General features: G+C 44.0%; 2 protein-coding genes across 8 annotated transcripts in view; one reads left to right on the top strand and one right to left on the bottom strand.

Moving 5' to 3' along the window:
- Positions 1-3,008, top strand: part of MYO1C (myosin IC) — a 55,928-nt gene extending 52,920 nt beyond the window's left edge. For all 6 annotated transcript variants that reach the window (XM_051809717.1, XM_051809723.1, XM_051809721.1 and 3 more), the window contains exon 32: positions 470-3,008. In XM_051809717.1, the coding sequence (XP_051665677.1) occupies positions 470-496 (27 nt within the window). In that variant the 3' untranslated portion in view covers positions 497-3,008. The remainder of the gene's footprint in view (positions 1-469) is intronic.
- On the bottom strand, positions 2,506-24,231 carry YWHAE (tyrosine 3-monooxygenase/tryptophan 5-monooxygenase activation protein epsilon). 2 transcript variants are annotated; one of them, XM_051809768.1, is made up of 7 exons: positions 24,034-24,231; positions 13,329-13,528; positions 8,767-8,873; positions 8,034-8,240; positions 7,159-7,295; positions 4,880-4,926; positions 2,506-3,445 (listed from the first exon to the last, which is right to left on the bottom strand). In XM_051809768.1, the coding sequence occupies exons 1-6, from the start codon at positions 24,095-24,097 to the stop codon at positions 4,919-4,921; spliced, it is 723 nt and encodes a 240-aa protein (XP_051665728.1). In that variant the 5' UTR covers positions 24,098-24,231; the 3' UTR covers positions 2,506-3,445; positions 4,880-4,918. The 2 variants fall into 2 exon arrangements, with proteins under 2 accessions (XP_051665728.1, XP_051665726.1); XM_051809766.1 differs by lacking the exon at positions 4,880-4,926.
- Between the last annotated feature and the right edge of the window lie 1,275 nt (positions 24,232-25,506).

The following is a 25,506-nucleotide window of genomic DNA, read 5'->3' as shown; positions in this document are numbered from 1 at the left end:
CCCAGCCTTTCCCCCACTTGGAGCTGTGCTCTGTATTTCTGCAGCCCTGAGGGCCTGCCAGGTTTACTCAGGCTCAGCAAGTGACTGTCCTGGCACTCGCTTTGTATTTCCCCCCAATATTCAGGGCGTTAACACGTTACTCCAGAGCACATCAAATTTTAAATACATTTAAAAGCACAGGTAGCAAAAAAAAAAAAAAAAATCCTCTCCCTTTCTCAGCTTGTTTGTGGTTGTCCTGCCAGTCAGATACAGTCACACAGCTGATTTATGCACTGTCAGATTAAAGGTTATCCAGAGATAAATCCAGGACAAATCCACACTGCACTGACTCCCTTCCAGTGTCAGAGCTGGGAGCTCCCATCAGGACCACAGGCTGCTTGGAACAGCCTCAGCTTGAAGATGGTTTGGGAACTGAAGCTGTTGCAGCATCTCTGTTTTGAACACTTTCTAACCCATCCCTCTCCTGCAGGTTGCTCCTCGTTTGAATTCCCGATGATGAAACGTGTCCCTGTGCCAGGACCTTTCCCTCCATGGAATTGGCTGAACATTGTTCCCAGCAACCCCCCCCTTCCTCGCTTTGCTCTTTCTGTTTATCGTTACCAAAGACCTGCACTTTCAGAACCACCACAAAATACATCCTGCTTTGTCTTGCTCTCAAAAGTCCCAAACAAAAGGCCTTCTCTTCTCTTCCTTTCCCAAGTGGCAAACACGGGGTCCAACGCAGCGGCCGCAGCTCGGGACATTCAGCTGGGCTTTGAGGGAGAGGGAGCTCTGACTCTGTTAACAGAGTTTAAGCCCCGATGGAAATGACCAAAATCTGTGCTTGTCGTCACCAAAAAAGCACAGTCAGAAAACAAGTAACTCTGCTGCTTTCTCAGCCAAACCAATGAAATGCCAAACTTTGTATCCAGAATGTTTTATGAAGAATTTTGCTCTGAGATGTTTTAATGCTTTGTGTTACAATTTAGTGAAGCCATATTGTGTAAATGAGTAAAACCTGTAAATACTTTATAGCTGAGGATGAGATGCACTACGAGAGATGGAGTTGATGTGGAAACTTATGTAGATTTGGAATTTTTTTTTGTTGTTTTTAGTTTATGGTTACAAGGTATTAACCTGAAAAACCCATCATGCAACTTCCTCACTGATCTGGATCCAGAGACTTTTACCTTTTTTTGAAGTCAGCTGTCCCATTTCTTGCTATTTTTATACCGTAGGAATTTTTCATATCCACACAAACACAGTCTAATACAAACTGCAGAGGTTACCACTGCTTTGTGTGTCTCCAGACTGGCCTGTAGTCCTTGGCCCTGGGATGGGCACAAGCTTTCCCTCCTGCCTGGGAGTCACCACTGCCCTTCCCCACCCAGCTCAGAGCAGCACGTTCAGGAAAAACAGCTTTTCCTCTTCTTTTTAGCGATAACTGGAAGTTTGAGTTCCCGCAGTATTTATGTCGATGCCTCAGTGCTGCCTCACGAGGGAGGGCTGGGTCAGCCCTGCTGCTGCTCCCCAGCTCCAGGGACACACCTGGAGTGCTCAGACCACAGCAGAGGTTCATCCTCAGCACCTTCACTTTAAACCCAAACGGCCACAGGGTGCACAGCTCCGTGTGGGATTCCTGCTGCCTGCACACCACAGCTCCAGACCTCAGTGCATCCTGCACTCCACTTGCCTTAGGAATCCTTCCCATTCCACCTCTATCCTGACTCAGTAGCACAAACAGCTACAGCCAAGCCCTGACTGAGATCTAACCCCATGTGCTGCCTCTCACCCACCATCGGCTCCTCCGCTCTGGTTCCTGACAGGATGCCCCTGTCAGGCCTGGAATGCCGGATCCACTGGGGCCATTCCCAGCCCTGTGCTCAGTGTGTATATACAATGCTGTCTATGCTGGTCTATAGCCCCTTCCAGACTACACCGAATAAATTTTTACAAAAAAACCAACACCCCTTGTCTCGGTTCTGAAGTTTCCTCACCTGTTCTGCTGGGCAGGCTCTGCCCCAGCCCTGCTGCACCTCTGGCTCTTGGGCCCATCTGTCTACACAGAGCAGTCCTGCTGCTGTCCAGGACAAGGGCCAGGTTATTCCTAGAGAAAAGTTTCTAGGACTTTGTTTTTCAGTCCTTTTCTAGGACTAGAATTTCCATCAGCTTAGCAGGATGGACAGCAAGATACACAGATGGAGAAAAAAGAAACAGGGTAACTGGAGTGGATGAGGAGTGCTGTAACAGCAGGTGAGTGGAAAGCACCAACCAGCTCATGGGTTTTATACAGTTAGGTAGGGAAAGGCTGGCTCAGGGTGTGCCCTGCAGGCTGTTCCCAGAGCTATTCCCACAGCAGCACCACTCCCACGTCAGACCAGCTCTTCCTTATCTCATGGCTGAAGAGAACAAGGCTGTCCCTGCTCGCTCTGTCTCCCCCTCCAACTGTTCCTACCACGAGTAACAAAACAAACAAAAGTTACTCTTCCCAAAACAACTGAAACCTAAAAGAAAGCCGTAATAATATTTGGCATTTTTAATTTAGGTTTGTTTTATTTAAGTTTAATGTTAATTCCATGCTGTGTTTCAGTAAGAACAATACAGATTCTGTATCTGTGGCTCCAGTCAGATATCCAGTAGTACAAATTAGCTTCAAGTTACACATACTGAACAAAAGAGGTTGAGCGAGCGAAGGGAGATGGGGAGAGGGGAGGGAGAAAGAAAAAATATTGAACACGCATGCAGGCTTATCAATGCCACCTTCAATGCTAACCTGCTTGGAGGGAGAGTAAAGAACAGGCAAGAATGAGCAGCCACGGATTGTTGAACTGTTACCAGCACCATGATTTTTCAGCAACATTTCAGCAGTTTGGAAACTTTTTGTTTTTATACAGTAAAACCACTACAATGTATGTCCCAATGCAACCTCGTAACTTCAAGCTAAATACCCAATTAAGTTGAAACATTGGTATAAAATTCAGTTTAAACAGTTATAAAAAGAAAAAAAAAAAAAAAAAAAGGAAAGATGCCACCACATGCACACTGCCTTGGCCAGGACAAATCTCTGCCTACGAGTCTAAGGGCCTTCAGGTGTCACCTCCAGGGCTGATGGCAATGTCACCACAGCTGGCAACACAATACAGTAATGCTGAAAGAGCCTTTATGCAGTCCTGTTAGTGTCTTAAAGAACCTAAAAGCTGGCACCAGTAAAATCCACAGAAATTCACTCTTGCCTTTAAGAACTTTTAAACTGTGTAAAAAAAATAAAAATAAAGAAACCCAACAGGGCAGGAACCTAAATTCTGAGACCCAATGTAAAAGTCAGATTTGGTGGTTCTCAGAGTGACACTGAGGGTTTTTGTGGGGAAAGGGAAGGGTGGTCAGAGATGGGTTCTCTTGTTGGCCTTTGTGTCTCACTGGTTTTCATCTTCCACATCCTGCAGCGCTTCTTTATTCTGTTCTTCACCTACAAAAGTGGGTAAAAGTAAGGAAAACGTTAACTTTCACAAAGGAGACCTGCAGAAAAGCTTAACAAGCATCAAGAGATTAATAGTTTCATGCAAGCACACACTCACTCTCACACCCAACACTGCCAGTTCGGGAGTGAAGCGTTTCCATGGAAATTAAGCCTGGTAATCACCTCCACACCTCACCCAGAACTGCAGCTCAGGCCATCAGAACAAGGACTGTGAGGACAAACAAAACCACCACTGCTGAAAACTGACACCACACAGGTGATCAGTCCTGCTGAGCAAGAGCTGGATCCATGAGAAATCATCAGAAGGGCTGTGGATCAACATCCTTGGATCGGGAAACACCTTCCCAAAACCCTCATCTTTACTCCAGAGAGCACCAGGGACATTTACTCACTCACTACAGAAATGAGACCTAAACGGGTTTTAGAAATTAGGACTTTTTTCTGCTCAAGTCCACTCAAGTCTCAACAACAGCAAAGTACTTTTACACAGTACCACTGATGGCAGGTTATTACCAAAGGTATGGAAAATGTCTCTACTTCAACATGACAAGAAACCTTAAATGAGGTTATTAAAGAAAAACATGTAATGGAAGTTAATTTCTCTTGAAAAACAGTCAGTTTGGGCATATTCAACCAGGCTGGGACATGCAGTGGGATGAGGTCTGTCCACAAGGACTCCTGTAGTTGAGGACACTCCAGCTGCCCCAGTGAGCCCCATGCAACACCCTCCACACAGCTTGGCCAAAGTTCTAATGCAACAGGGAAAGTTTCAGGTACTTCAGCTGGTGCCACAACACATGCACAACTCAGTTAATTGATAAGAGAGACTGAGAAAGTGTTTTCTTTAAACTTAATCACAAGAGGTAGTACTCTCTCAAGGGCAATAAACAGAAACTAGCAATTAAAAACTTGATTTGCAATAAAGTCTAATCAAATGAGACTAATGGCTTCCAGCAGATAACCAGGATGCCTGCTCAGAGCATGTCCAGATTCAGGATTACCACCAGGTACAACACAAGGTAGATTTTAGAGGAGGTGGCCTAGGAACACAGGACATCTGACATTCAACAACATTACAGACAATATTATGTGACAGATCATTTAAGAGAGGAAAGCACAGCCCTAACCCAGGAAGATGATTAAAAGATCTGAGCATGCTCTAACCAACGCACTGAAGCAAATACCCCTCAAACAGGCCATGGTGAAAGTACTTTTCATGCCCAAATATTCTTAATGCCCAGCTCTGCAGCTCAGTTCCCAAAGGTGTGGGTTACTTTGGATCTCAGTCAAGCACAGGGGCCCCGGGCAGGTGCCAGCCCTGGAGGGGCAGCAGGGCCACAGCGTGGTCAGAGCAGTGACAGAGGCAGGCACGGTTAGTGACACTGACACCGAGCACCTCGTGGAGCCACGGCAGACACTTACAAAGTAGAGTTTTTAGGAAATGAACAGTTGGACTTTCCTTTAGGAATCTATACAGCAGGAAAGAAGGGGAGAACAGGAATCATATGGAGACGACGTTACAAGCGTGGAAATCAACTCAACACTCATCTGTGCCAGGGAAAAGCTACGGGAAAGGGGATGGGGAGGGCAGCAGCTGGGAAAGGCCTGGTTCTACAGAGTCATTCCCTACGACCTGCACAGCTGAAATGGAAAGAGGGAAAAGCTCAAGGTGAAAGAAAAGCCCTTTTCCAGTCTCCCCCAGTCCTTGGGAAACTGGTAACTGTGCCACTACTGACTTTATCCTTCACAGGCTCTGCCCATTTTGGGAATATGGAGTTCTGGAAGCAGCAGTTTAAACACACTCACTGAGCATATTGGCCTGGCATGAGGAAATGAGGGAACTTAACTTTGCACCTGTGTCTAAACATTCTGCATAAACACTTTTTTGAGGGATCTGAAGAATTACACCCCAATTTTAAGTAGTTCTGCAGTAATTTTGTAATCATCATCTTTCTGGCACACATTGTAACCAACAATGAGGATAATCTGAAATAGTTTAGAAAGAACCAAAATGTCTATTTTCTATGTTGTGGAGCTAATTATGAAGCAAGAAATTCCAATCTATATTTCTTTTTGCAAAAATCTAAAGAGCCTTATAATAATGTTGTGGAACTTCTACAAAATAAGAGACCCATGAGACACATCACCCAGCTCACAGGCAAACTAAGAGCTTTTGGAAGATGTTCTAATGCTTCTGTCTCAAACAGTGACCCAGCCCTGATACTGCACTAAAATGGTTCCACAGAGCACCAGGGTATTTGGCTCCACTAAAAATATGGTCATATCTTAACTGTGGGAATTGGAAACAGATTTCTTTTTCCCAGTGCCTAACCACAGCAAGGAAGGCACCTAACACCTCCTGAGGTGTTTAGAGGAGAGTCTGTACAGATCCCTCCAGGATCCATCCATGAGATAACCCCACATCCTTGAAACAAGGCCTGTGCAAGAGCCTTAAGCACTGGGATGTGGAACAAATTAGGAGCCAAGATCCTACACATTTACAGTATTCCCAGTTCTGTCAACAGCCCAAAGGGCAGAGCCAGAAGCTACTGAGTAACAACACTTCAAACCCACGGGCCCTGCAGAAAAACAGGGAGTCAGGAGAGAGTTAAAAAATTCTACACTGGCTTTCAGATGGACACTGCACCAATGGGGTACCCACAGGAATGCTGTGTGGCCACCACTGTGCTTCAAGTGACACCTCACCAAAAAATGTAAGACACTCCTGTATTTATCTGAAGTTCAGCAGGGATGTTTCAAACCTCTGGGCATTTGTGGGTACCCAAAATAGTTTAAACAGGACTGATTTTTTTTTTCCCCATCCAAAGTAAAAGTAAAGAAAGTCAGCTTTTTCCACTTGTGTCTGCAGGACACGATTTTTGCAGAAGTAAACTTGAGTTTCATCTTTCTAGATAGAGATTATATTTAATTCATTACCAGTAATCAGTGAAACAGAAGGTGTAACTCAAAAAACCTAAAATGAGTAAATTTATACTCAGCATTGCAAGTGAAAGTGTAAGAGCTGAAAAAGCCCATTCAATATGCCCAAGAAACCCCACCCAAATTTAAATACTATCAAATCTTAGTAATCAGAAACAATCCATGCCTCACCCTCTGGTACTGCAGGGGACATATCTGGCATTTTCTCTGGCAATAGCCCACTTTGAGTCACAACCTGCCATTCTGGCAGTATTAAAGTACATTTCCCCAATCTCTTTTCTTTTTCCCATGGCAACAAAGTATTTTACAAAACCCTTCTTCTCTTTTCCTTGTACTTAATCCTTCATAAAAGATACAAAAGTGCCATAAGGTGAGTGATTAGTATAATGGCAGCAAATCATCCACTGAAATGCCAACAGAAATGCAGAGTGACCTGGAAAAAGGGGGAAACCAGATCACCTGCAGTGGTTCCTCCTGCACTGGAAGTTCACATCTGGTTGGAATGACAACCAGAGATGAACATGACAAGGAAAGAAAAAAATGAATTCAATGAAGTCACTGCTTTCAAGAACAATCACAGATGCCAGGTGGGGAGCCAGTGTCAGCCCTATCACCTCAGCCAGCGTTAAGGCAGGACGGAAGTGCAGGAGGGTCAATTCTGAGGGAAGACAGAAGTAAATCATCAAACCCATCTGCATTTCCATGCTCTGTGTCCTGGGCAGAGGTTGGGGGATGCAGCTTTCAGAGCAGGATTTACTCACCATCACCCTGCATGTCTGAAGTCCATAGTGTCAGGTTATCACGTAACAACTGCATGATAAGTGTAGAGTCCTTATAGCTTTCTTCACTCAGTGTATCCAGTTCTGCAATAGCATCATCGAAAGCTGCTTTTGCCAACCTGTAAGGGCAGAAGAAAATCAGAATTAACAAGTATTTCTAAACAGAATCCAGAAGCACAAGTTAACACAGGTTAAGCCTTTGCCTCAGCACACCCATCCTCTAGTCTGGCCGTGTGACATCCACAGCTCCTCCACAAATTCTGGTGTTGTTTAACAGTGTTTAGATGTTCATTCGAGTATCTGCCATGTTAAAAAACAGTCACCTTGTGTGCTTAAGAAACTTTTTATTCAAGCACATTGGTTTATTAAAAATTTCTGGATCCTGACAGAGGTCTGCTAAAAGCTCAAAGGAAGTGTAATACATAACCTGCAGTGACAGGAAGACAAACAGTATTTGTTTCAATCACCACTTTTGTGCTCAGATGAGCCAAAGCCCTGTGGACAGGTGAGCCACTGTCACTCAATACATGCTCACAGGAATTAGTAGCAGGATCCCTCCTACCCTGAGCAATAGCCAACGGGAAGAGGGGTAAATTAAACCACCTCACACCTTTGGCACATTAAGGGCATGCACAGAGTTAACCTGGCAAGCTGCTGAACTGCCATTAGCTGATCAAATCAAGGTTATCACTGTTCTGCTTCTCATACAAAATCTACTCCCACACAACCACATGGGTCTGGACTCATAAGAAAGCCAGCCCAGTGTTCCCACTGAGGAAAAGCAGTTACCCAAGTAGCAGCTTCTGGCTTGTTTGGTATTCACACAACACTGCCCCATGTTCCCAGTCACCACATACCTGCAGGCACGATCAGGAGAATTAAGAATTTCATAGTAGAATACAGAGAAGTTGAGCGCAAGTCCTAAGCGGATGGGATGTGTTGGCGGGAGTTCTGTCATTGCAATATCACTAGCAGCTTTGTAAGCCACCAAGCTATTCTCTGCAGCTTCCTTCCTGTCATTTCCTGTGGCAAACTCAGCCAGATACCTATGGTAGTCCCCCTTCCTGAAAACAGAAGCAGCAGGAAGTCAGTAATCCTCATTTCCCCACAGACACTAAATTAACGGCTCCGTTCTGAGGCTGATGTTTATGTATTCACACACCAAGGACCTGCTGCTGAACTACTGTCTAGACAACACTGTCTTAGGAGCTGAGGGAATTTTAAACCATCACTACATGACAGTTGTCTGTCTGCCTTGTTTTCTTCTCTTCATGAGCAGAGCAGAAAACACTGAAGCAGGGATGTGATTTCTACATTAGTAGCTCAGTTAGATGTAAGAAACAGCAATTTCCTTTAAGAGCTGCACAACAGTTTACATTAAGTCCTCATGGCATTATTCCAAACATCATCATCTATCCAAAACCACACGATGAGGACATGGCAGTCAAGAAGGGATACTGGTTAGACACTGCACTGCCCTCTTTCTAGAAGGTACTGTGGTTGAGTGAGCAGAACACACATGTACAGCTCCTGCATTTGTCTCTATTCCAGGTCCAGGAAGAGGTCTGTTCCTCACAAGAACATACTTACATTTTGTAATAGAAAACCTTGGACTCGCCAGTGTTAGCTGCTGGAATGAGGTGTTTGTCCAGTACATCCAGAATGTCACAACAGATTAACTTCAGTTCAGTCTCAACCTAGTAATGCAAATAAAACCACAATTCATAATTAATTCATAATTAAAAGAGGGGGCAAGGTTAGCACATAAGACTAAGAGCTATTTCAAAAATATCAAATTGATAACATCATAAAGTTCCAAAGAGGAATTTCTAAAGGGAGAAAAATAAAATCCAGCTCCTCCACAGGTGCATTAAGCAAAACAGTTCTGCACAATTAGCTGGCACACACAAGAGGCAAGGACTGATGGATGATGAAATGTGTAACTCAAGGATGGAATTATGAATTCCCCAGAAGACATCTTGCTAGACTGCTGCATTAAGTTCATCTCAGGATGTAATTCCTTACTGCAAGGTTTGCACAACTCAATTCCTTACATTTTTGATCCTGGAAGGTTGCTCCCAAAGTGGCAACAGTGAAGGGGACAATTTGAAGGTAATTAACACAAATCAGCTAAACCCCATTAGACCCCAGAGTTAAATGGCACCTTCAGAACAGATTTCTAGTGACTACTCGGAGGGAAAGCTCTGACAGAAGAGCCTGAAGACAAAAATCATGGAGTATCAGAACAGAACAAAGATGTGCCAGCAAACAGGAAGGTCAGGTACAACATGAAAATGAACTCCAGAGGCAAATGAAAAAGATAAAGTGCAGCAACTCAGTGAAAAAGCAGAAACCATCAACTCTACCAGTGAGGTCTGTGGCCAAAAAACCAGTATATAAAGCCTTATTTAAAAACAGATGCTGGATTTTAATAGTCAGAATTGAAAATGTAGTCACATCACCTTCATTTTTTTCTAGTTTCGAATACAAAGCAAGGGCTGTGTGAGGTTAGGTTTTACCACAGAGAGTTTCATACCTGAAAGCAAAGAAACCAAGCACACCCAAAAAAGCTGAAAACCATCCTCTGACATCAATATTGCCAAAACCTGAGCCTCCCATGTCATTCCAGTAGAAGTGGTTGGTTGAGTGCAGACAGACACCTATTGCTGTTGTCTCATGATTTCACAGTACCTTTCGTACCTACAGTTGAAGACTGGCTCAAGCTGATTTCATATAAAGTAGAGATTTTTCAAATTACAAGAAACTATCAAAAACTGTATGTCTTGGCTCACAAGAGCAGCCCCACTGAGTCCACCATCCCTTCCTGTCCTCCCACCCAAGCAGTTTGCTTTCCTCCTTTAAGCATTTTTTTTGCCATGTAATACTTTTATCACCATTCAGCTCCCAGACTGTCAGGGCTTGTAACCACACCAGCTAAAAAGGTGTTACTAAAGAGGTGTTAAAATTACAGATCCAAAATAAACGCCAAACTGGCACATACACACACGGATTTGTAGGAAATAACAGATTTGCAGAAGTTCCTTTAGATAAATTAATCAACAGCAAATTTCATGTACAAACAATGTCAGAATGCCCTGACATTCAGAGGAACAATCAGATGCTATACTTAAGAGTTACGTGACAAAAGCTTAAGGAAGTTGCTGAAATATGGTCACTTGAGAAGAATCTACTTCATATATTCTTGGGCTACAATATAAAACCTTTGGCCAGCAGTCAGTTCCTGCAAACTTCTTTCCTCTTGATCCTCTTTTTCAATGACTTCTTTTGCAGAGAGATCTTCAGCAAAACTGCAAAGAATTAAATCAGTTTCTAATCCTCTTTAGTTAAATAACCATACATGTACAAACTTCTATTTCATCTCAGACAGAGCTTTTTTCAGCTTTGCCTAAAGGATCAGTCACACAAGTTATCAGAGATCAGCTCCTGTCCAGAGCAATGTAAATGTCCTCACCAAGCTTAGTTTAAAAAGATTTAATACAAATCAAGTTGATTAAGAACAAAACAAAACACACACACAAAAAAGAAACCATAACAAAACCCTAAAAGCTCTTGTACAAAAAGGATCTGTTCTAGACAGAGTGGCTTAGCAAGTTCTGCCAAGCAGCAAACCAGCACAAGAGCCCACACTAAGCCTGTTCAGAGCATTCCTAACAGGCAGGTTTAGGGTCTATCACCGTTCCAGCTCCAAATAGGACATCTGGGATTACAGAATCTGACCAGCAAGGAAGGACTGCTCACCCCAGTGGGTGCACAAAAGCTGCCCCAATCCACGCTGCCTGCCTTTATGTCAGTGCCACTGCCAGCTTGATCAGATTCCAGGCTGAGTTCTCAACTCTGCAGACATAAAAGCTTCTAAAACACAGGTGATCAAAATAAAATAAGCAAACTTATTAATTGCCAAACCTTTCTAAGAGGAGGGCATGGAGGAGAGAGCCTGACAGGTGCCCCAAAATACAACCCAGGCTTAAGTTAGAGCACTAGAAACACCCATCTGCCACAAATCCAGGGCAGAAAGGGGAAGGTGAACACCTGTCCTATGCTATGGGAATGGGTTTGGTTTGACTGCAAGGAAGTGAACTGCACTGTGTGCAGCCACACACCACTTCATGCTCTCAAGGATGAAGAACACAAGCCCCAGTGGAGGGGCACATGGCTACAGATGTGTTTTGCTACATTTATCTGAAGTGGTTTGGGGAGAGGCAAAGCCTGGTGTCTTCCACCACCTCTCTGTTGCCTCCGGTTGATGCTTCATAAAAAAGCAGTCTGGCCCTGCCCTCTCAACACACCATCCCTTGAGCTCTGCCCCAAGTCAGGCTGGCTGGTAGCTCAAAAAAACCCTCCAAACATCAGCCACGAGCTAAGTTATAAATACTGATGGAGACCAAAGCATTCACACTCTCCTTACAGCAGATGCCAACCCATAATAAGTTCTCCCAGCAGCTCCTAACAGAATATGGTCTTCAGCTACAGACGACACTCAGAAGCCTCTTGGAAAAACTCCCTCTGGAGCTGAGCAGACACAGCCAGTGTTCCTCCAGCACAGAACCACATGCCAGTTCTCACTGCACTCCTCCACCTCAGGCAGCTGTGAGAGCTGTTCCCTTTAAGGATTTAACAGCTGAAGACACTGTTGGCGTGACTGCACTTCAGTGTGGCCTCTCTCTCCTGATGCCTCAAGGACTACAGACATCTATTTCTTGCACCCTAGTCCAGCATGGCCCTTGTCCTGTTTATAAAGGATAATGCCTATTTCTAAAGTCCTTTCAAAACAAAAAAACCCAAGTCTTTTTACCATTAAAAGATCTTTGGCAGAAGACAGAAACCACCCACAAAATCTTGTGCAAAAGAACCTGGAAGCACACAGTGTGAGACAAATTTAAACAATCATTAGACAGCTATTGTTTTATATGTTCTGTTAGAAAGATTGTAGACATCCATCAAGAAAAGGTATTTGGGACTGTATGTAACTGGCAGAGTCTCATTCCATCAACATGCCAGCGTAAAATTAGAAACTCACAACTTTAACAATTCCACGGAGCAACAGAAACCCTGTGAGTCAACAGAAAGTAGTCCAGAGCCATTCCTGAGAGAAGATTTCCAAGCCAACATCATTTCCATTGGTGGTAAATGAATCAGTGCCAGGTGATATAATAGACTCCACTGTTTCTCTGGAAGTGAAGATGTGAAACACGTGGAGGCACTTGTCCTCAAATAATGGAGATTAAGTCTCTGCAGAAGTGTGTGGGATCTGAATAGTATGGGAGCATGCCTGCTCCATGCTAAACCATCACTTAGGGAAGGGGGGAAGGGAAACAACAACTCCCTGTTCTAATAGCTGAAAGTTTCATTAGCCCTTACCAGTGGAAGCCAAAGCTTGCTCCAAGTTCTCCATTTTAGGTAAAGCTGCACACACTGACTAGTCACCATGAAGTTATGTGGATCAATTTTTCCCCCTCTCAAGAGAGAGAAAACAGTAAGGCCCTGGAGGTTGTTACATGTGCAAGTTTCACAGCTGAGATGACCAGGACATCTTAGCATCCACCACCCCCAGGAACACAGAGCAATAAGAGAGAAGGTAAAGGAGCCAGGAACAGCACTGAAGATCCTTCAACTGGCCTTTCAACTGTCCGGATTTTGAACTTTGTAGGACAGAGAACTGGAACTGCACAAAGTGTCACTGTATGATCCAAAGCAACTTTTATCAGAAGTGGAAGCTTAACAGCCAAACACCTCCTTTGACAGGGTTAATAAAAATAAATGGTGCTTGGGATAAGTCAGGTTGGAAAGAATAAGACCTCCTGAGTATGTGCAGCCTCACACTTGAGTAAGCAGGGAAGAGGAAGCACAGTTCATATTCTTGGCAGATCTGCTGATGCACTGAGGGAAAAGCCCTCCCTCTCTTCTTTGAGTCTATGCCCTTTTGAGTGTTTACACAAAACCACCCAACCTCTCCCCTTCACCAAGGATATTTATTCTCCAGATAAGGAATAAACTCCAGCCTTTCAGGGCTGTCACCCTGTCACAGGTCACCACCCCACAGGCGATCTGAACCCCAGGGCAGTTCATGGCAAGGGTACCAGAGCTGGACCGTAACTCAGTGACCCGGTGCTGTCAGACCGACCCCATCTTACCATTTGCCGATATTCCCGAATCATTTTTAATTTGTCTTCTCCACCTTTGTTTTCTTCTTTCTGTTCAATGCTGCTGATTATTCTCCAGGAAGCTCTCCTGGCTCCGATCACGTTTTTATACGCAACAGAAAGCAGGTTCCTTTCTTCCACTGTCAACTCCACATCCATTCCAGCCACTTTCTTCATTGACTCAACCATTTCTAGGAGGAAGAGGTCAGGCAATTAATTCTCACAGCTGAAGCATCTTTCAAACCATTCAATACAAGCTGGATGTTAATGACAGCTCATGAAATTAGGCTTCCTCCTCCTTTCATCACAGTTACTCCTCAATTTTACACGGAGTGTTCCAAACAAATCAATCAGCACGTACACAAAGGAAGTATCTGATGTTCATTTAAAGGCATTTGACAACAGTCCCCCAAAATTCTTTAAAGTTAACTTAGTTTTTGGTTTTATTTTTTTGGTCTTTGGTTTGGTTTGGGTTTTGTTTGCTTTTTTAACAGGAAAAAAGGATTTAGGAGCAAGAACATTTTTCCACATAATAGTTATCAGGACAATCCTACAGGAATGTGTTCTGTTCAAAGTGCTTCAGAGGAGGCAGTGAACAGTGAGAAAAGCATGAGCAAATGTAACCTGGCTCTTGGTACTGTCAGGATAAACTGAAAAATCACAGAATGCTCCGCCAGTTTGTCAACTGGAACATGGTGTAACATGGTAATTAACAAAAAAATAAAATCCAGACTTGAACAGATGTAGAGAAGTATGAGTACTGTTAATAGGGAAGAGAGTCAAAGTTGCAAGAGGAACCTCCAAAAGAAAAATCTGGTGCTTGGAGAAGTAACAAAACAGTAATCCTGAGGGTACCCAGACAAACACATCTACCCATGCCAAGCAGCCACTTACACAAAACATGAATTAACTTATATTTATATTTCAAGCCTGTTGGAAATGACTTCTAAACCTAAAGTTAAAACGATTATTACCAAGTATACTTTCCTACACTCCTGTGGAAACAAAAGACTGAACTACCTAAGGAAGGTTATAATCCTTTCCTTACCTAACCACGTTATGATTGCTTGCAACACATGAGAAAAGTAGTGTTAAATATACAGTGAGAGCCAAGTATGAGACATGCAGGGAGCAGTGGTGTCCTGCCACCCAGGGCTTCAGTTCATTCACCAGTTCAATCACCTTCCAGCTTCCAGAGCTGGTGGGAATCCCACAGACAGGAAACATGACCATCAATGAACGAGACTAAGCCCCAACTACCACATCTCCTCAAGAGAACAACTGTTTCACCACTACCTGCCAGGCACAGAGGGACACTTCACTGACACATTTTGCTTCTGCCAAAAGTACAACCATGTGATTAGGCTGTGCCTCCCATAACATGATGCCCTGCTGTTCTGTGGCCTATTTCCCTTGCTCACTCATCATCCTTCCCATCATTTTGCCTCCTTGTGTTCTGCTGTGTCATGGTAGCACAAGCAATGGCAAACTAATGAAGCTTAACTGTCATTTTTCCCCTCAGGTGTCAAAATCACAATCTAAACAGGCATAAGCTATTTCAGCAATGGAGACTGTAGGCTCAATCTTCTCCCTGGTAGGAACAACGTTATCAGTCTCCAACAGGTCTCCACATGTGCAGGACAAAATTTTATAGTGGCTCCCAATGGAAGTGGGGAAAAAAAAAATCTCTACTTCTACCAGTAGATTTTGCTTCTCCACAGAATCTTCACCAATCTGAAGATCTTTGGTCTAAGTATTACACTTTAATCAAACACACATGGTTTTAGATATGTGGCAAGCTTAACTAACCAAGATCCCATCAAATCTGAAGTTATGAAAGCCAAGAGAAACTGAGTAACACTAAAACCTTCTCTGAAACCTGCAGGTTCCTGAAGAACACCACACTTTCTCAATGACACTTGCAACCCTGTGCTCTGACACCACAGAGCAACACAAGAGGGTACAGAAGATCCTGCCCTTCTTTAAAACAGTTTATATTACTGTGTTTTAAGCACTGGGATTAATTACAGAGCACTTTAGTCATACCACTGGATGCACTACAATGCTTCTATAGAAAACCTGCTTCTCAATGAAGTGAACAAAAAACTACTCACACCTCTCTCATATAATAAACAATGATACACATGTAATAATTAGTCCAGAAGTATGGAGGTTGAGAAACATGTATGATAACAGCTTCCAAGATCATCTGACTGCATCAGAAAATTTCAACAACTGGGGGAAAAATGGGTATGTTTTATCAACTCTACTACAGGTCTCCTTCTTTCGTAGAGGAATTTGTTTACTGTGGAAATTTAAAAGAAAAAACGATACACAGGACTTGCTGTTCCCTGTAAAGGAGTATCTGATCCTCAGAGTACATTCAAACCTATCATTACAGATCTAATATATGGCTTGGCTTCTGCAGGATTTGATCCATTACTTGCCTAAACATCTTGAAACAAAGGTCCAACACCCCTGGGCACTGGGGGGCAAATCCAATACAAGCTGAGCAGTAGCAGAGGCACATCCACGAGAAGCACCTCTGTCAGTACATATTAGCCCTGCCCCACCTCTTCAGTCTTCTGCAAAGGTGGTCATTAACTACCCTCCTGTACAGCCACCATAACCATGGGAACAATGGAGCCAAAGGAAAACAGCCACCTGCTCAGAACTACCGGTGTCATAAACCAGACCTTATCACCCCAACATTTTTATGACTGACTTGTTAGTAAGTCAAACATATTCTTTGCCAAGTGACAGTCACTGATAACAAGATGCTGGGGGATGGGGGGAGCACCTGAGGTTTTCTTCATTTATGCTGAAGCACAAAACCCTCCAGCTTCACCAACTCCTCATACTGGGTACACAACCTCTCAATACAAAAGCAATTCCTGATAAAAGGAACTGAAAGGTCTTCTCCTCAAAATCTTAATCCTAAATTAACTACACAACCACAGATTAGAATCCCACCCATAAACAAGCATCTTACCCAAAGAGAAAACATTTATCAGCATACCCACAAAGCTGTTGGAGAAAGGTTTCCAGTTGAATAATGAGCACAATTTTACTTACAATACAAAACTCTGGGCTGATATTTCAACAAGATAAAATAATATTATGCACATACCTTGGCCTCCCACAGTAAAGCCACAATCCAGCCCTGAAAGTTTAAGCCTGATGTATAATCTTAAGAACTCTGGCAGTAAAAAAGCAAGGGGACAACATATCTGTATCTTCTCCAACAGAAAACTAACTCCATAGAAAAACAAAGCCATCTATGCCTGCCAAGAGAAAAAATGTTTTATATTCTAAGTGCAGCTTTACCTATCTGGAAGTTTCCACAAGGAGGTGAAAAGCTGAGGGCCCATTCAAGACAAAACCCAAGTCTGAGATTACATTTCAGTAAGAGGGATTACTGCAGTAATGACAACTCGCTGCACACAGAATCCGGAGCAGCTTACACTGCACGATGGAGAAAGTGGTGTTATGGAGATTCAAAACTGTAGTTTAAGTGGTTGAGTTCCAGCCTGTCAGTTGATTGTGGCTGTTGACTTATTATGCTCCTGTCAGATCATGCCACCACCAGAGCAGGAAATCCCAAAAGTATAAACCATGAAAGGAGAGGGGAATATTCTGGAGAATGACACTCGCCCTAGATTTATATCCTTCCCCAAGCACTTGCTGTTGGTTAAGAAATAACACAATAAACAGATATTTGGTCTGATCAGATTTGTATATTCTATTGGAAAAAGGCATTTGATTGTGACTCCAAACAACTGCCTAAGATACTACGAAACTAAAACAATGCCCATGCAATTTTTTTTAAAGTTCCTTCATTCTGCTACTATGATTAAAATGCTGGCTCCTCACTGCAAACACTGCTGACTCCTCTCCAGCCACTGCTGAGTACCAGAAGGGACACACATGCACAGCTTGTAAAGCATAAGGGGTTTGGACACTGGTCACCACCATACTGAGAGCTACCTACAAGGGGTTTTTAAAATCCCAAGGTACTTGGCCTGGGATTGGGGTTTTAATGTCAAAGACTAAGAATAAGCCTTACTCTAAAATGTAAAGGGGAAGTTTACAAGTGTTGAGAAGCACGTTTGATAAACCATTTACCAGCAGCCAAGCTACAGGATTTGTACAAAGGGCACAGCTGATAAGGACTCCTACTAGGTCACAAAATAATGACTGCCTCTCCAACAGAGACAGATGGGAAACTAAGTATTTGTTGCTTCTCAAACTGCAGAATCAAAAAAAAAAAAAAAAAAGGAACTACAATGTCCCTGTGTAAAGAAATATGGAAATGGAAGATGTACAACAAATTTAGAGGAAAGACTAAAAACCTTCCTAATATAGGATGCAAAACAAGAAACAGCAGACCCTATCAAAGGAATAACCACTATCTGATAGTTCTACCAAAATCTGTGCTTGTAGCAGAAACCATCTGGTCCAAACAAAGGCTGATGCGTTGAAGAGAACTTGTTGGGGTAAAACTACAGTTTTGCAACCTCTAACTGAGGCATCACACAGTGCCTGGGTCTCCCTAATGGAGATGCTACAGTGTCAGACTGTTTTACAAAGCATCTCATTCTATATAGTGAACAACCCCTCCTCATGATTTCGAACATATACAGAATCTACTTCAACCTCACTGCTGAAATAACTATCCCTTGCCACCACACCCTGGTTCATCATGACCCCAGCAGGAACAAGAGCTAGAAAATCTCTCAGTGGTGTGCTTCACTTCCAAAAGAAGAAATACTTAAGTGAGAAAGCTGGTTGAAATAAGAACAGAAAAAGAACGTGTTGAGTAAAGATGGGATGGAGATGACGTGATGGTCATCACAGTCAAATCAAATGAACCTCAGGAGAACCCAAAAGGTAGAATTCTTAAATATTTCTGAAGAGTAGCAGAACCACTACCTTAACTGTCCATTAAGACTTCAGAAGCAGCAGCAGAACATCAGAAAAAGGAAGCTGTGCTTTAAGTTTAATGCTTTCTATTCCTCTTATCTAAGGGCAATAAAGCAGACTGAGCTCTTCAAGTTTCTAAGCTGCTGCCCAGTATCTATTTCAGCATATCAAAAGCTAAAAGCTGAGTATCCAGTGTGCTGTGAGAACGTGATGAACACAGGAGAAAAAAGAAGTCTTCCCACGTGTCCACCATAGATGATCATGCACCATAACCAGTATTCAGAGAAGACTTAATACAAGTATTAGTCTTGTACTTGTTCATTCTTGCAATGAACAAAAGATGATCAGCAACAAGTCTCAAGAACTCAAAGTATCTGACCCTAAACTGTAATCTCTCAGTGAAGTCTTTACCAGCAGCAGCAGCAAACACAAAGTGGCCAGCACTGTTAATCTGAGAAGGGTTCCACCAGGCACTCAACAGGAACTATAAAACCATTAACCTGACACTCACCAGGGGTCAAGTTAAAGGGAATTACAAAAAATACCCTGAATGAGTGGGTATATGCATAAACATTATGCTGTAGAACTTGGTCTTCTGTAAACTCAAGTAACGCCTCACAAATCTACTGGAATGCTTTGAATGAGTCAAGCACATGGACAAGGAAGACATGATTGATATAGTCTACCTGGATTTCCCAAAGGCATTTGACAAGGTCCCTCACCCAAGGTTCTTTAAGGAACTCAACTGCCATGGGATAGGAAGGAAAGTCCTCACATGGATAAACACTTGGCTGAAAGACAGGAAACAGGGTATGAATGTAAGACTGAAGAGTTCAGAGCAGAGAAAGACCACCAGTGGAATCACACAGGGATCTGTGCTGGAATCCATACTAACACTTCTAAGTGATCCAGCGAAACAGAAGCAAATATTGAGTACTGACTCAGTAGTAGCAGCAAACTGCTAAGAACAAACACAAAAGGAACTGAAGAAATAGGGGCAAGTGTGTTTTCTTCAAAGAGCAATGAGTGTAACTGTGCAGACTAATGCCCTCAGATTGCATTCCCCAAAACTGCAGGCCTCCACCTGGCATCAGTGGGCTTGATGAGTTCCAAGAGAAAGCAGGTCTCATCCTTCCATCCATCAGGAACTCTTCTTCTAAACACTATTACATTGCCTGCACAAGGTTTTCCTGTTCTCTTAAGAAATCCAGCATCTGGCAATGAAGACTTAAGGGATGGCTAAGCCCATCCTGCAGCTCACAGGGAGGTGAGTGGTTGGATGGCTTTCCCCCCATCCCTATCAATTCCCTCGTGCCAGCTCAACACCCCTCTGACCTCTCAACTGGCTGATTCAGGTCACCAGCTCAGACAACAACTACTCAGGGAAAAAAATTAATCTTGTTCTTCATTTAGAGAACTGAACTGGTTCTAAGGCCCAGACTAGAACCCAAATAAACATGAGAAGCATTTCACACTCACCATCATGTACAAGCTCTATGCAAATGAGCATAAAAGAACCTAACAGGTAGATTTCAAGAAGTTAAGACAACCAACAGGCTAGGAGGAAAAAAATTACAAAATAATACCCAACCTGCACAGTGGCTTTGATTATTATTTTGTGGACAAAGCAGAGGGTTATGCTGCTATTCCTTGTGTGAAGTTTGTAAAAGCTGGTGCAGTCAAAACATTTCCCCCACGTGACTGTGTGACTCTGCAACACAGTCCTACAAATACACCTGGACCTTCACACACGTGGAGAAACACGCAGGTTAAGGCCAAGTTATCCAAGCAACTGTGGGATGTTCTACATAATCAATCCTATGAACCACCACAAGTCCTTCTTGCAACAAGAACATCATTTCTAAGTCATGACTATAATCTCTTCGAGCTGTCGACGTAAATAAAGAGGGTTTCCCCAGTATTTCACCTCTAAAGACTGTGCCTCATCATACACATTTCTGCTACTAAGTCATCTTCTGACACAAGTACCCAGTGAACTGGACACCAATTCATCTTCTGGGCTCCTTGTAGAGAACCAAACCATCCAACTGTAGAATTTTGTCTCCTCTGGTTGCACTTGGTACCTCAGGAAGTTCAAGAAGGCCACTACAGACAAAGGCCCTCTCCCAACACAGCTCCTCACCATCACAAGTCAATTTGTGTCCCAGTATGTACAAGTGTCACTCAAAAAAATTAACAGTCTTATTCCTCCAACACTGTCTTGGCCATGTAACTCTTAGATTCCCACAATTATTAGGGATATGCTGAGATTTGATTGCCTTTTAGCAATTTCACATCTACCCAAACCAGAGACAGTCATACCCCACGTCACTACAACACTAAGACTTCTGACAGACAGGGTAAGTGCTGAACATTAACTGGGGGAAAAACCCAAAAAACTTAATTGTGCTTGACATTTGGTTGACACAGACCAATCATCTGCAAACTGAAATTAATACACAACCTAAAGTCTAGTTTCTTACTTAGTTTATTGATTCTTCATTAAGCTCTAAGCTGAAAAACTGTTACTATGAAGATTTTTCTAAAAGGGGTTCAAATCTTGACTTGAACCCACTGCTGCACACACTGCTCCCATAATAAAGACACATTTCCCTGACAGACAATTTATAAATACATAGGGTGCTGCACTGGGAGTCCAGAGATCTGTCAAATATGGATGGGTTGGGTTTTTTTCCTTACCTGTACTTTGACCTATTATCTGGTTTTCAGGGGAGAAAACCCCACCTATTTCACCTCACCTTAGTCATGTACTTCAAGACTTGCAGTACAAAGCAGTTGTTTAAAGTATATAATTTTTTTAGTCTGCTTAAAACAAAGATGTTACCCAGCTTCAGCAACGAGGAACAGGTTTCAACATTCAGGTTTCAACATTCAGCAGCAGTCTACAGCAATCCAGATCCATCCTCTCGATATGAAGAACTCAAATGTTAGGATGGTAATTTCACAAGCCAACACAATCTTACTTACTCCAATTGTTTTCCAAAAAAGGAGACCATTTAGAGTTATATATTATTCTACCAATGACAATGTTTGAAGGAATAGCAGTGAGTGAGATTTCTCACAAAGCTTCCTGTACTACAATTAAGCTTCCTGGCATTTTGTGATTTGCCATGACATGCCTAAGCAGATCTGTGAAGATATTAAGAGATTTGGGTGTCTGACTATCTCCAGAGATCAGGGTTTAAGTGCTACTTACACTGCAAAAGTACCTAGAAAGTTGCCCTCTTAATCTGGGCCAACACACTGAGGACAGTACAGATACAAGACTAGATTCCCAACCATTCACAAATGCAGTTCCCAAGGCTTCATGAATTCCCTAAGTAGGTCAGGTAAGTAACACCAAAGAAGCCACAGTTGGATGCCCACCATAAGTGCTGCTATAAATGCCATGAGCTATACATAAATAGCAACCCACCACTCTTAGTCTCCAGGAGAAAGAAGATGGCACAGAACTTGACACAACCTAATGTTAAGCACAAAAAATTGTCAAACTCGCATTCAGATTACCCAAGGGATTTGTGTTACCACATATTTGTAGACAGTACTTACCATCACCTCATTTTATATGTGTCAATTAGTAAGTGTGACCTCATGGTTGTGTGTGAACTGAGGAGCAAAATGAAGTTTAACTTACATTTTACCATACTGCTTCCCAAGCCATTTTGTTCACAGAATTATTCAGCTATGATCTTGGCAGAACTGCATTATTTCATATAAACAAGAACAAATTATGCCAATAATTTTTAATTGTTTCAGCTGAACAAGAACACAGAATTAGATGATAAAACAGTATCTACAGTACATTTTCTTCCAGGCCATGGACACGAGCAATGTGAAGATGCATTCAGACTTGGCAGAATTAGAGGGTGCACCGTAAATATGTTTACCCAACTTGATTCCTAAAAACTCTGCAAGTCTAAAACCCACAGCAGTGATTTAAACAAGGCAACTTTAAGTTTAGTGCTCCCTCCTAAACTGTAACAAGTCTCATTACCATTCAGAAGCAATACAGCAGAACGAGTCTACATTTTGCTCTAGGCAGCTTGTTTAGCAAACATTCACAGCACTGGTGGAACCAAAAGTCCATCAAGGGAAACGCTGCACCAAGGCAATAATCCCTACTAATCAATTTTTATTAGTTGACAGGAAGTTTGCATTGCAGATCTGTACCATGGGGGAGAGTCTGATTACCTTCTAAAGAACTGATTTACCGCTGACTTAAGAAAACCCCAGAAACACAGTAATGCCTCAAGAGATCCCAAGGATGATGAATTCTCCAGGATGTTGGCCAAGCATCCAACTTGGGTTTCCACTCAAACCAAAGCCAACACTTCCAGTTGCACTGACTCATCCATACCAGGTGGAGAACCCTTCCCTCCTGCACTCTTACTGTGGAATATGGAACTGCATGTGTCCCTCTGTCTGAGTCAATCACACTGTACCCCAATACCTGGGTTTTGGGAGGGCATTTTTTTTCCTGTAAGTCCTTCAGTTATTGTGGAAACTGCCTGACTGTTCTCATATAGTGGTATTATTTGTTCTACCACATTTCCCTATCAGGACTGTAACTTAAAAGAGTCTTACTTAGACCTCCTTTTTTGTTGTAGGTTATATTTTCCTCTCCAAAATGTGCATTTTTCAGATGTTCTGCGATGGTGTCATTACAAGTTTTCTACGCATAACTCAGTAAAAATCTGTCATTTGGTGAAACCTTGGTCATGTTGCCTATGAAATTTATGAACAGAAAGTATCTGGAGTGTCTTCCTACCTCTAAATGAAGTGTAACTGCATTCACACTTTCTATATGGAAGGGTGTTTATTTCACTTTAAATGAACATCATAGCTCTTGGGCCAAAGTAACAGTCCTAGATGAGTAACACCATCGAGAAAATTAAAGGCCCTTTCTATTCTGTGCAAGGGAACCATGTTTAAAAGAACAGTTGCAAGACAGACATTTTTGGGCCAAGAGACACCACCCAGGGTTGCCAGTTCCTCCCCTGTACCCATTTTTCCCCAGATATTAAACGATCAGGTATATTTAATGATCAGGCACAGTGCACAAGCTTGAAAGGGAAAAAGGATGAAAAGAAGGTGCTGGAAAAGTAAAACGATCCGTAATAATTTCTACCACATAATGAGAGCGTACGCGTTTTCTTTGGGCAATGAATCAAGTCCCCGATCCCTGCAGGGCGAGCGCTCGCTCTCTCTGGGTTTGCCGGGGGCAGCGGGGTCTCCAGCCGGGGTTGAAGGCAGAGAAGGAGGCGCAGCCCCGTCCCCCGGGACCCCAGAGGAGCCCGGCGGGCGAGGGGCCGCGGGCCGGGCCCCCCCCATGGGCGTTGTCTGCGCCGAGCCGCCCTCGCCCCGCGCGGCCCGGCCGGGGGAGCGCCGGGCCCGGCCCGCACCGACCCCGCGGAGCCGCGAGGGGTAGCGGGGGCTCTTTGTGGGGTCCCCCGAGGCGGGGGCGGCTCTCCGGCCCCCCCAGGACTCGCCCTTCGCAGCCGCCATTTTATTCCCGGCTCCTGCCGCCACCGCCCCCCGCCCGGGGCCCCGCCCCGGCCCGAGACACCCCCTCGCCCGGGCCCCCCATCCCCGGTTCCACCGGCCCCTCAGGGGCGCTCCCCGTCGCCATTTTGTGTGCGCCCCCTCCTCCGCCCCTGCCCCCCCTCCCCCGCCCAGCCGCCATTTTGTGGCCGCTCCCTCTCTTCCCTCTCCCCTTGGCCGTGCACGGCCCTCCCGGAGCCCGCGCGCTCACCATCGTAGCGCTCAGCCTGCTCAGCCAACTTGGCCTGATAGACGAGGTCCTCCCGATCGTCCATGTCCTGCGGGCGGAGCGGCGGCGGGGCGGCGCGGGGCGGATGGCAGCCGATGGGTCCGAGGGGCTCGGCAGCTACCAGCTCGCTGCTCTCCGGGCAAATATGGCGGCAGCGCCTCCTCCCGCTGCATCCGGGCACTCCCGCGGGCGCGCGCATGCGCCCCGCCGCTGCCATGGCAACGGCGGCTCCCTGGCAACGGGCGGAGGGCGGGAGAGGGCGGGAGGAGGGATGAGGGAACCGGGATGAGGCGGCCGGGAATGGCCGGGACGGAGCCGCCGCTCCCCCGCCCCGTGGTGGCGGGGCCGTGTCAGACACGGCGCCGTGGTTGTGGGGCAGCGGAGGGGGCAGCGGGCCCGGCCGGCGGCCAGGCGGGGGATGCTCCAGGGGGGTGCCATTTCCCTCAGGGCGGGTCTTTCTCTCAGTGTTTCTGCTGCCCTCAAACGCCGACAATACAAATAGTACTACTCCTCTGTTACATATAGTATACTAAGCCAAAGACATCAGCATGTCTTCACCAAGATGAAAATTAGGTGTCAAGTCCAGAAAAAACCCACATTATTTTCAATTTATTGATATACTATCAGAAAAATGCTGACCCAAAAGGTCCCAGCACTGCACAGTCACCATCTCTTTGTGTAAATATACTAAAATATGTGAGACTTGCAAGTCACCTCTGCACTTCATAGATCTTTACCACAAAAGTCCTATTTTTCAGCAACTGGGGCTTAGTTTTGTAAGCAAGTTGTGCACAATAAATTAGATTTGCACCAATCTAGGAACTTTTCCTCATGTTCACCAAGTATCAAAGTTGTAAAGGTCAACAGTATAAATAAACCAGGACATATTTATTTGTCTAAAGTGAGGTGCATGCTTGATACATTTGCTGAATAATAGCATATTGTCCAAACGCTTTAAATACTTGTGAATGCACTCATTACAGATGGCATGCAAATATTTGGAAATTGGTCAGGGATTTAGCAAAGTATAAGGAATAAATAGTCTAATCCAGGGAAACACTCACAGCACTATTTGCTGATGCAATCCTTGCTTGTCCCTTGCACCCTCAACTTTCACATGAATTCATTCAGTCACTACTGTAGCCAAAAAGCATGGCTGGAAGGAGAGGGAAAGGAAAAGGAAAAGCAATAGGTTTCTAACCTCATTAAATGGCACTTTTGGATTGCAGATCTGCTGCAGCCAAGCTGTGTGAACACTGGAGCAAAGCTGGGGGGTTTTACCCAAGAAAATGTAAGTTTTTTTCCATCTGAAGGTGATAGAAGAATCTTTACTGTGTGGAGACACAATGGGAATCTTGCCATCAGGATTCTTATCCTTGGGGGCCGAAAGACCACCATCCCCTTGCAGTTTTTAAGGAATACAATGGCAAAAGTAGGTCTAAACAGCTTTTTACC

Source organism: Manacus candei, unplaced genomic scaffold (genome assembly GCF_025592945.1).
Source record: "Manacus candei isolate 608988 ecotype Guabito, Panama unplaced genomic scaffold, ASM2559294v1 h1tg000076l, whole genome shotgun sequence".
Taxonomy (NCBI): domain Eukaryota; kingdom Metazoa; phylum Chordata; class Aves; order Passeriformes; family Pipridae; genus Manacus; species Manacus candei.
The sequence above is the reverse complement of the archived record's forward strand: the minus strand, read 5'-3'. Positions and strand labels throughout refer to the sequence as shown.

Coding starts and splice junctions, on each gene's coding strand:
- YWHAE (XM_051809766.1), bottom strand. CDS start 24,097: ATGGACGATCGGGAGGACCTCGTCTATCAGGCCAAGTTGGCTGAGCAG. Junction 8,874..13,328: donor TTCGGGAATATCGGCAAATG/GTAAGATGGGGT, acceptor TTGCATTACTAG/GTTGAGACTGAACTGAAGTT. Junction 8,241..8,766: donor AAGGTTTTCTATTACAAAAT/GTAAGTATGTTC, acceptor TTCTGTTTTCAG/GAAGGGGGACTACCATAGGT.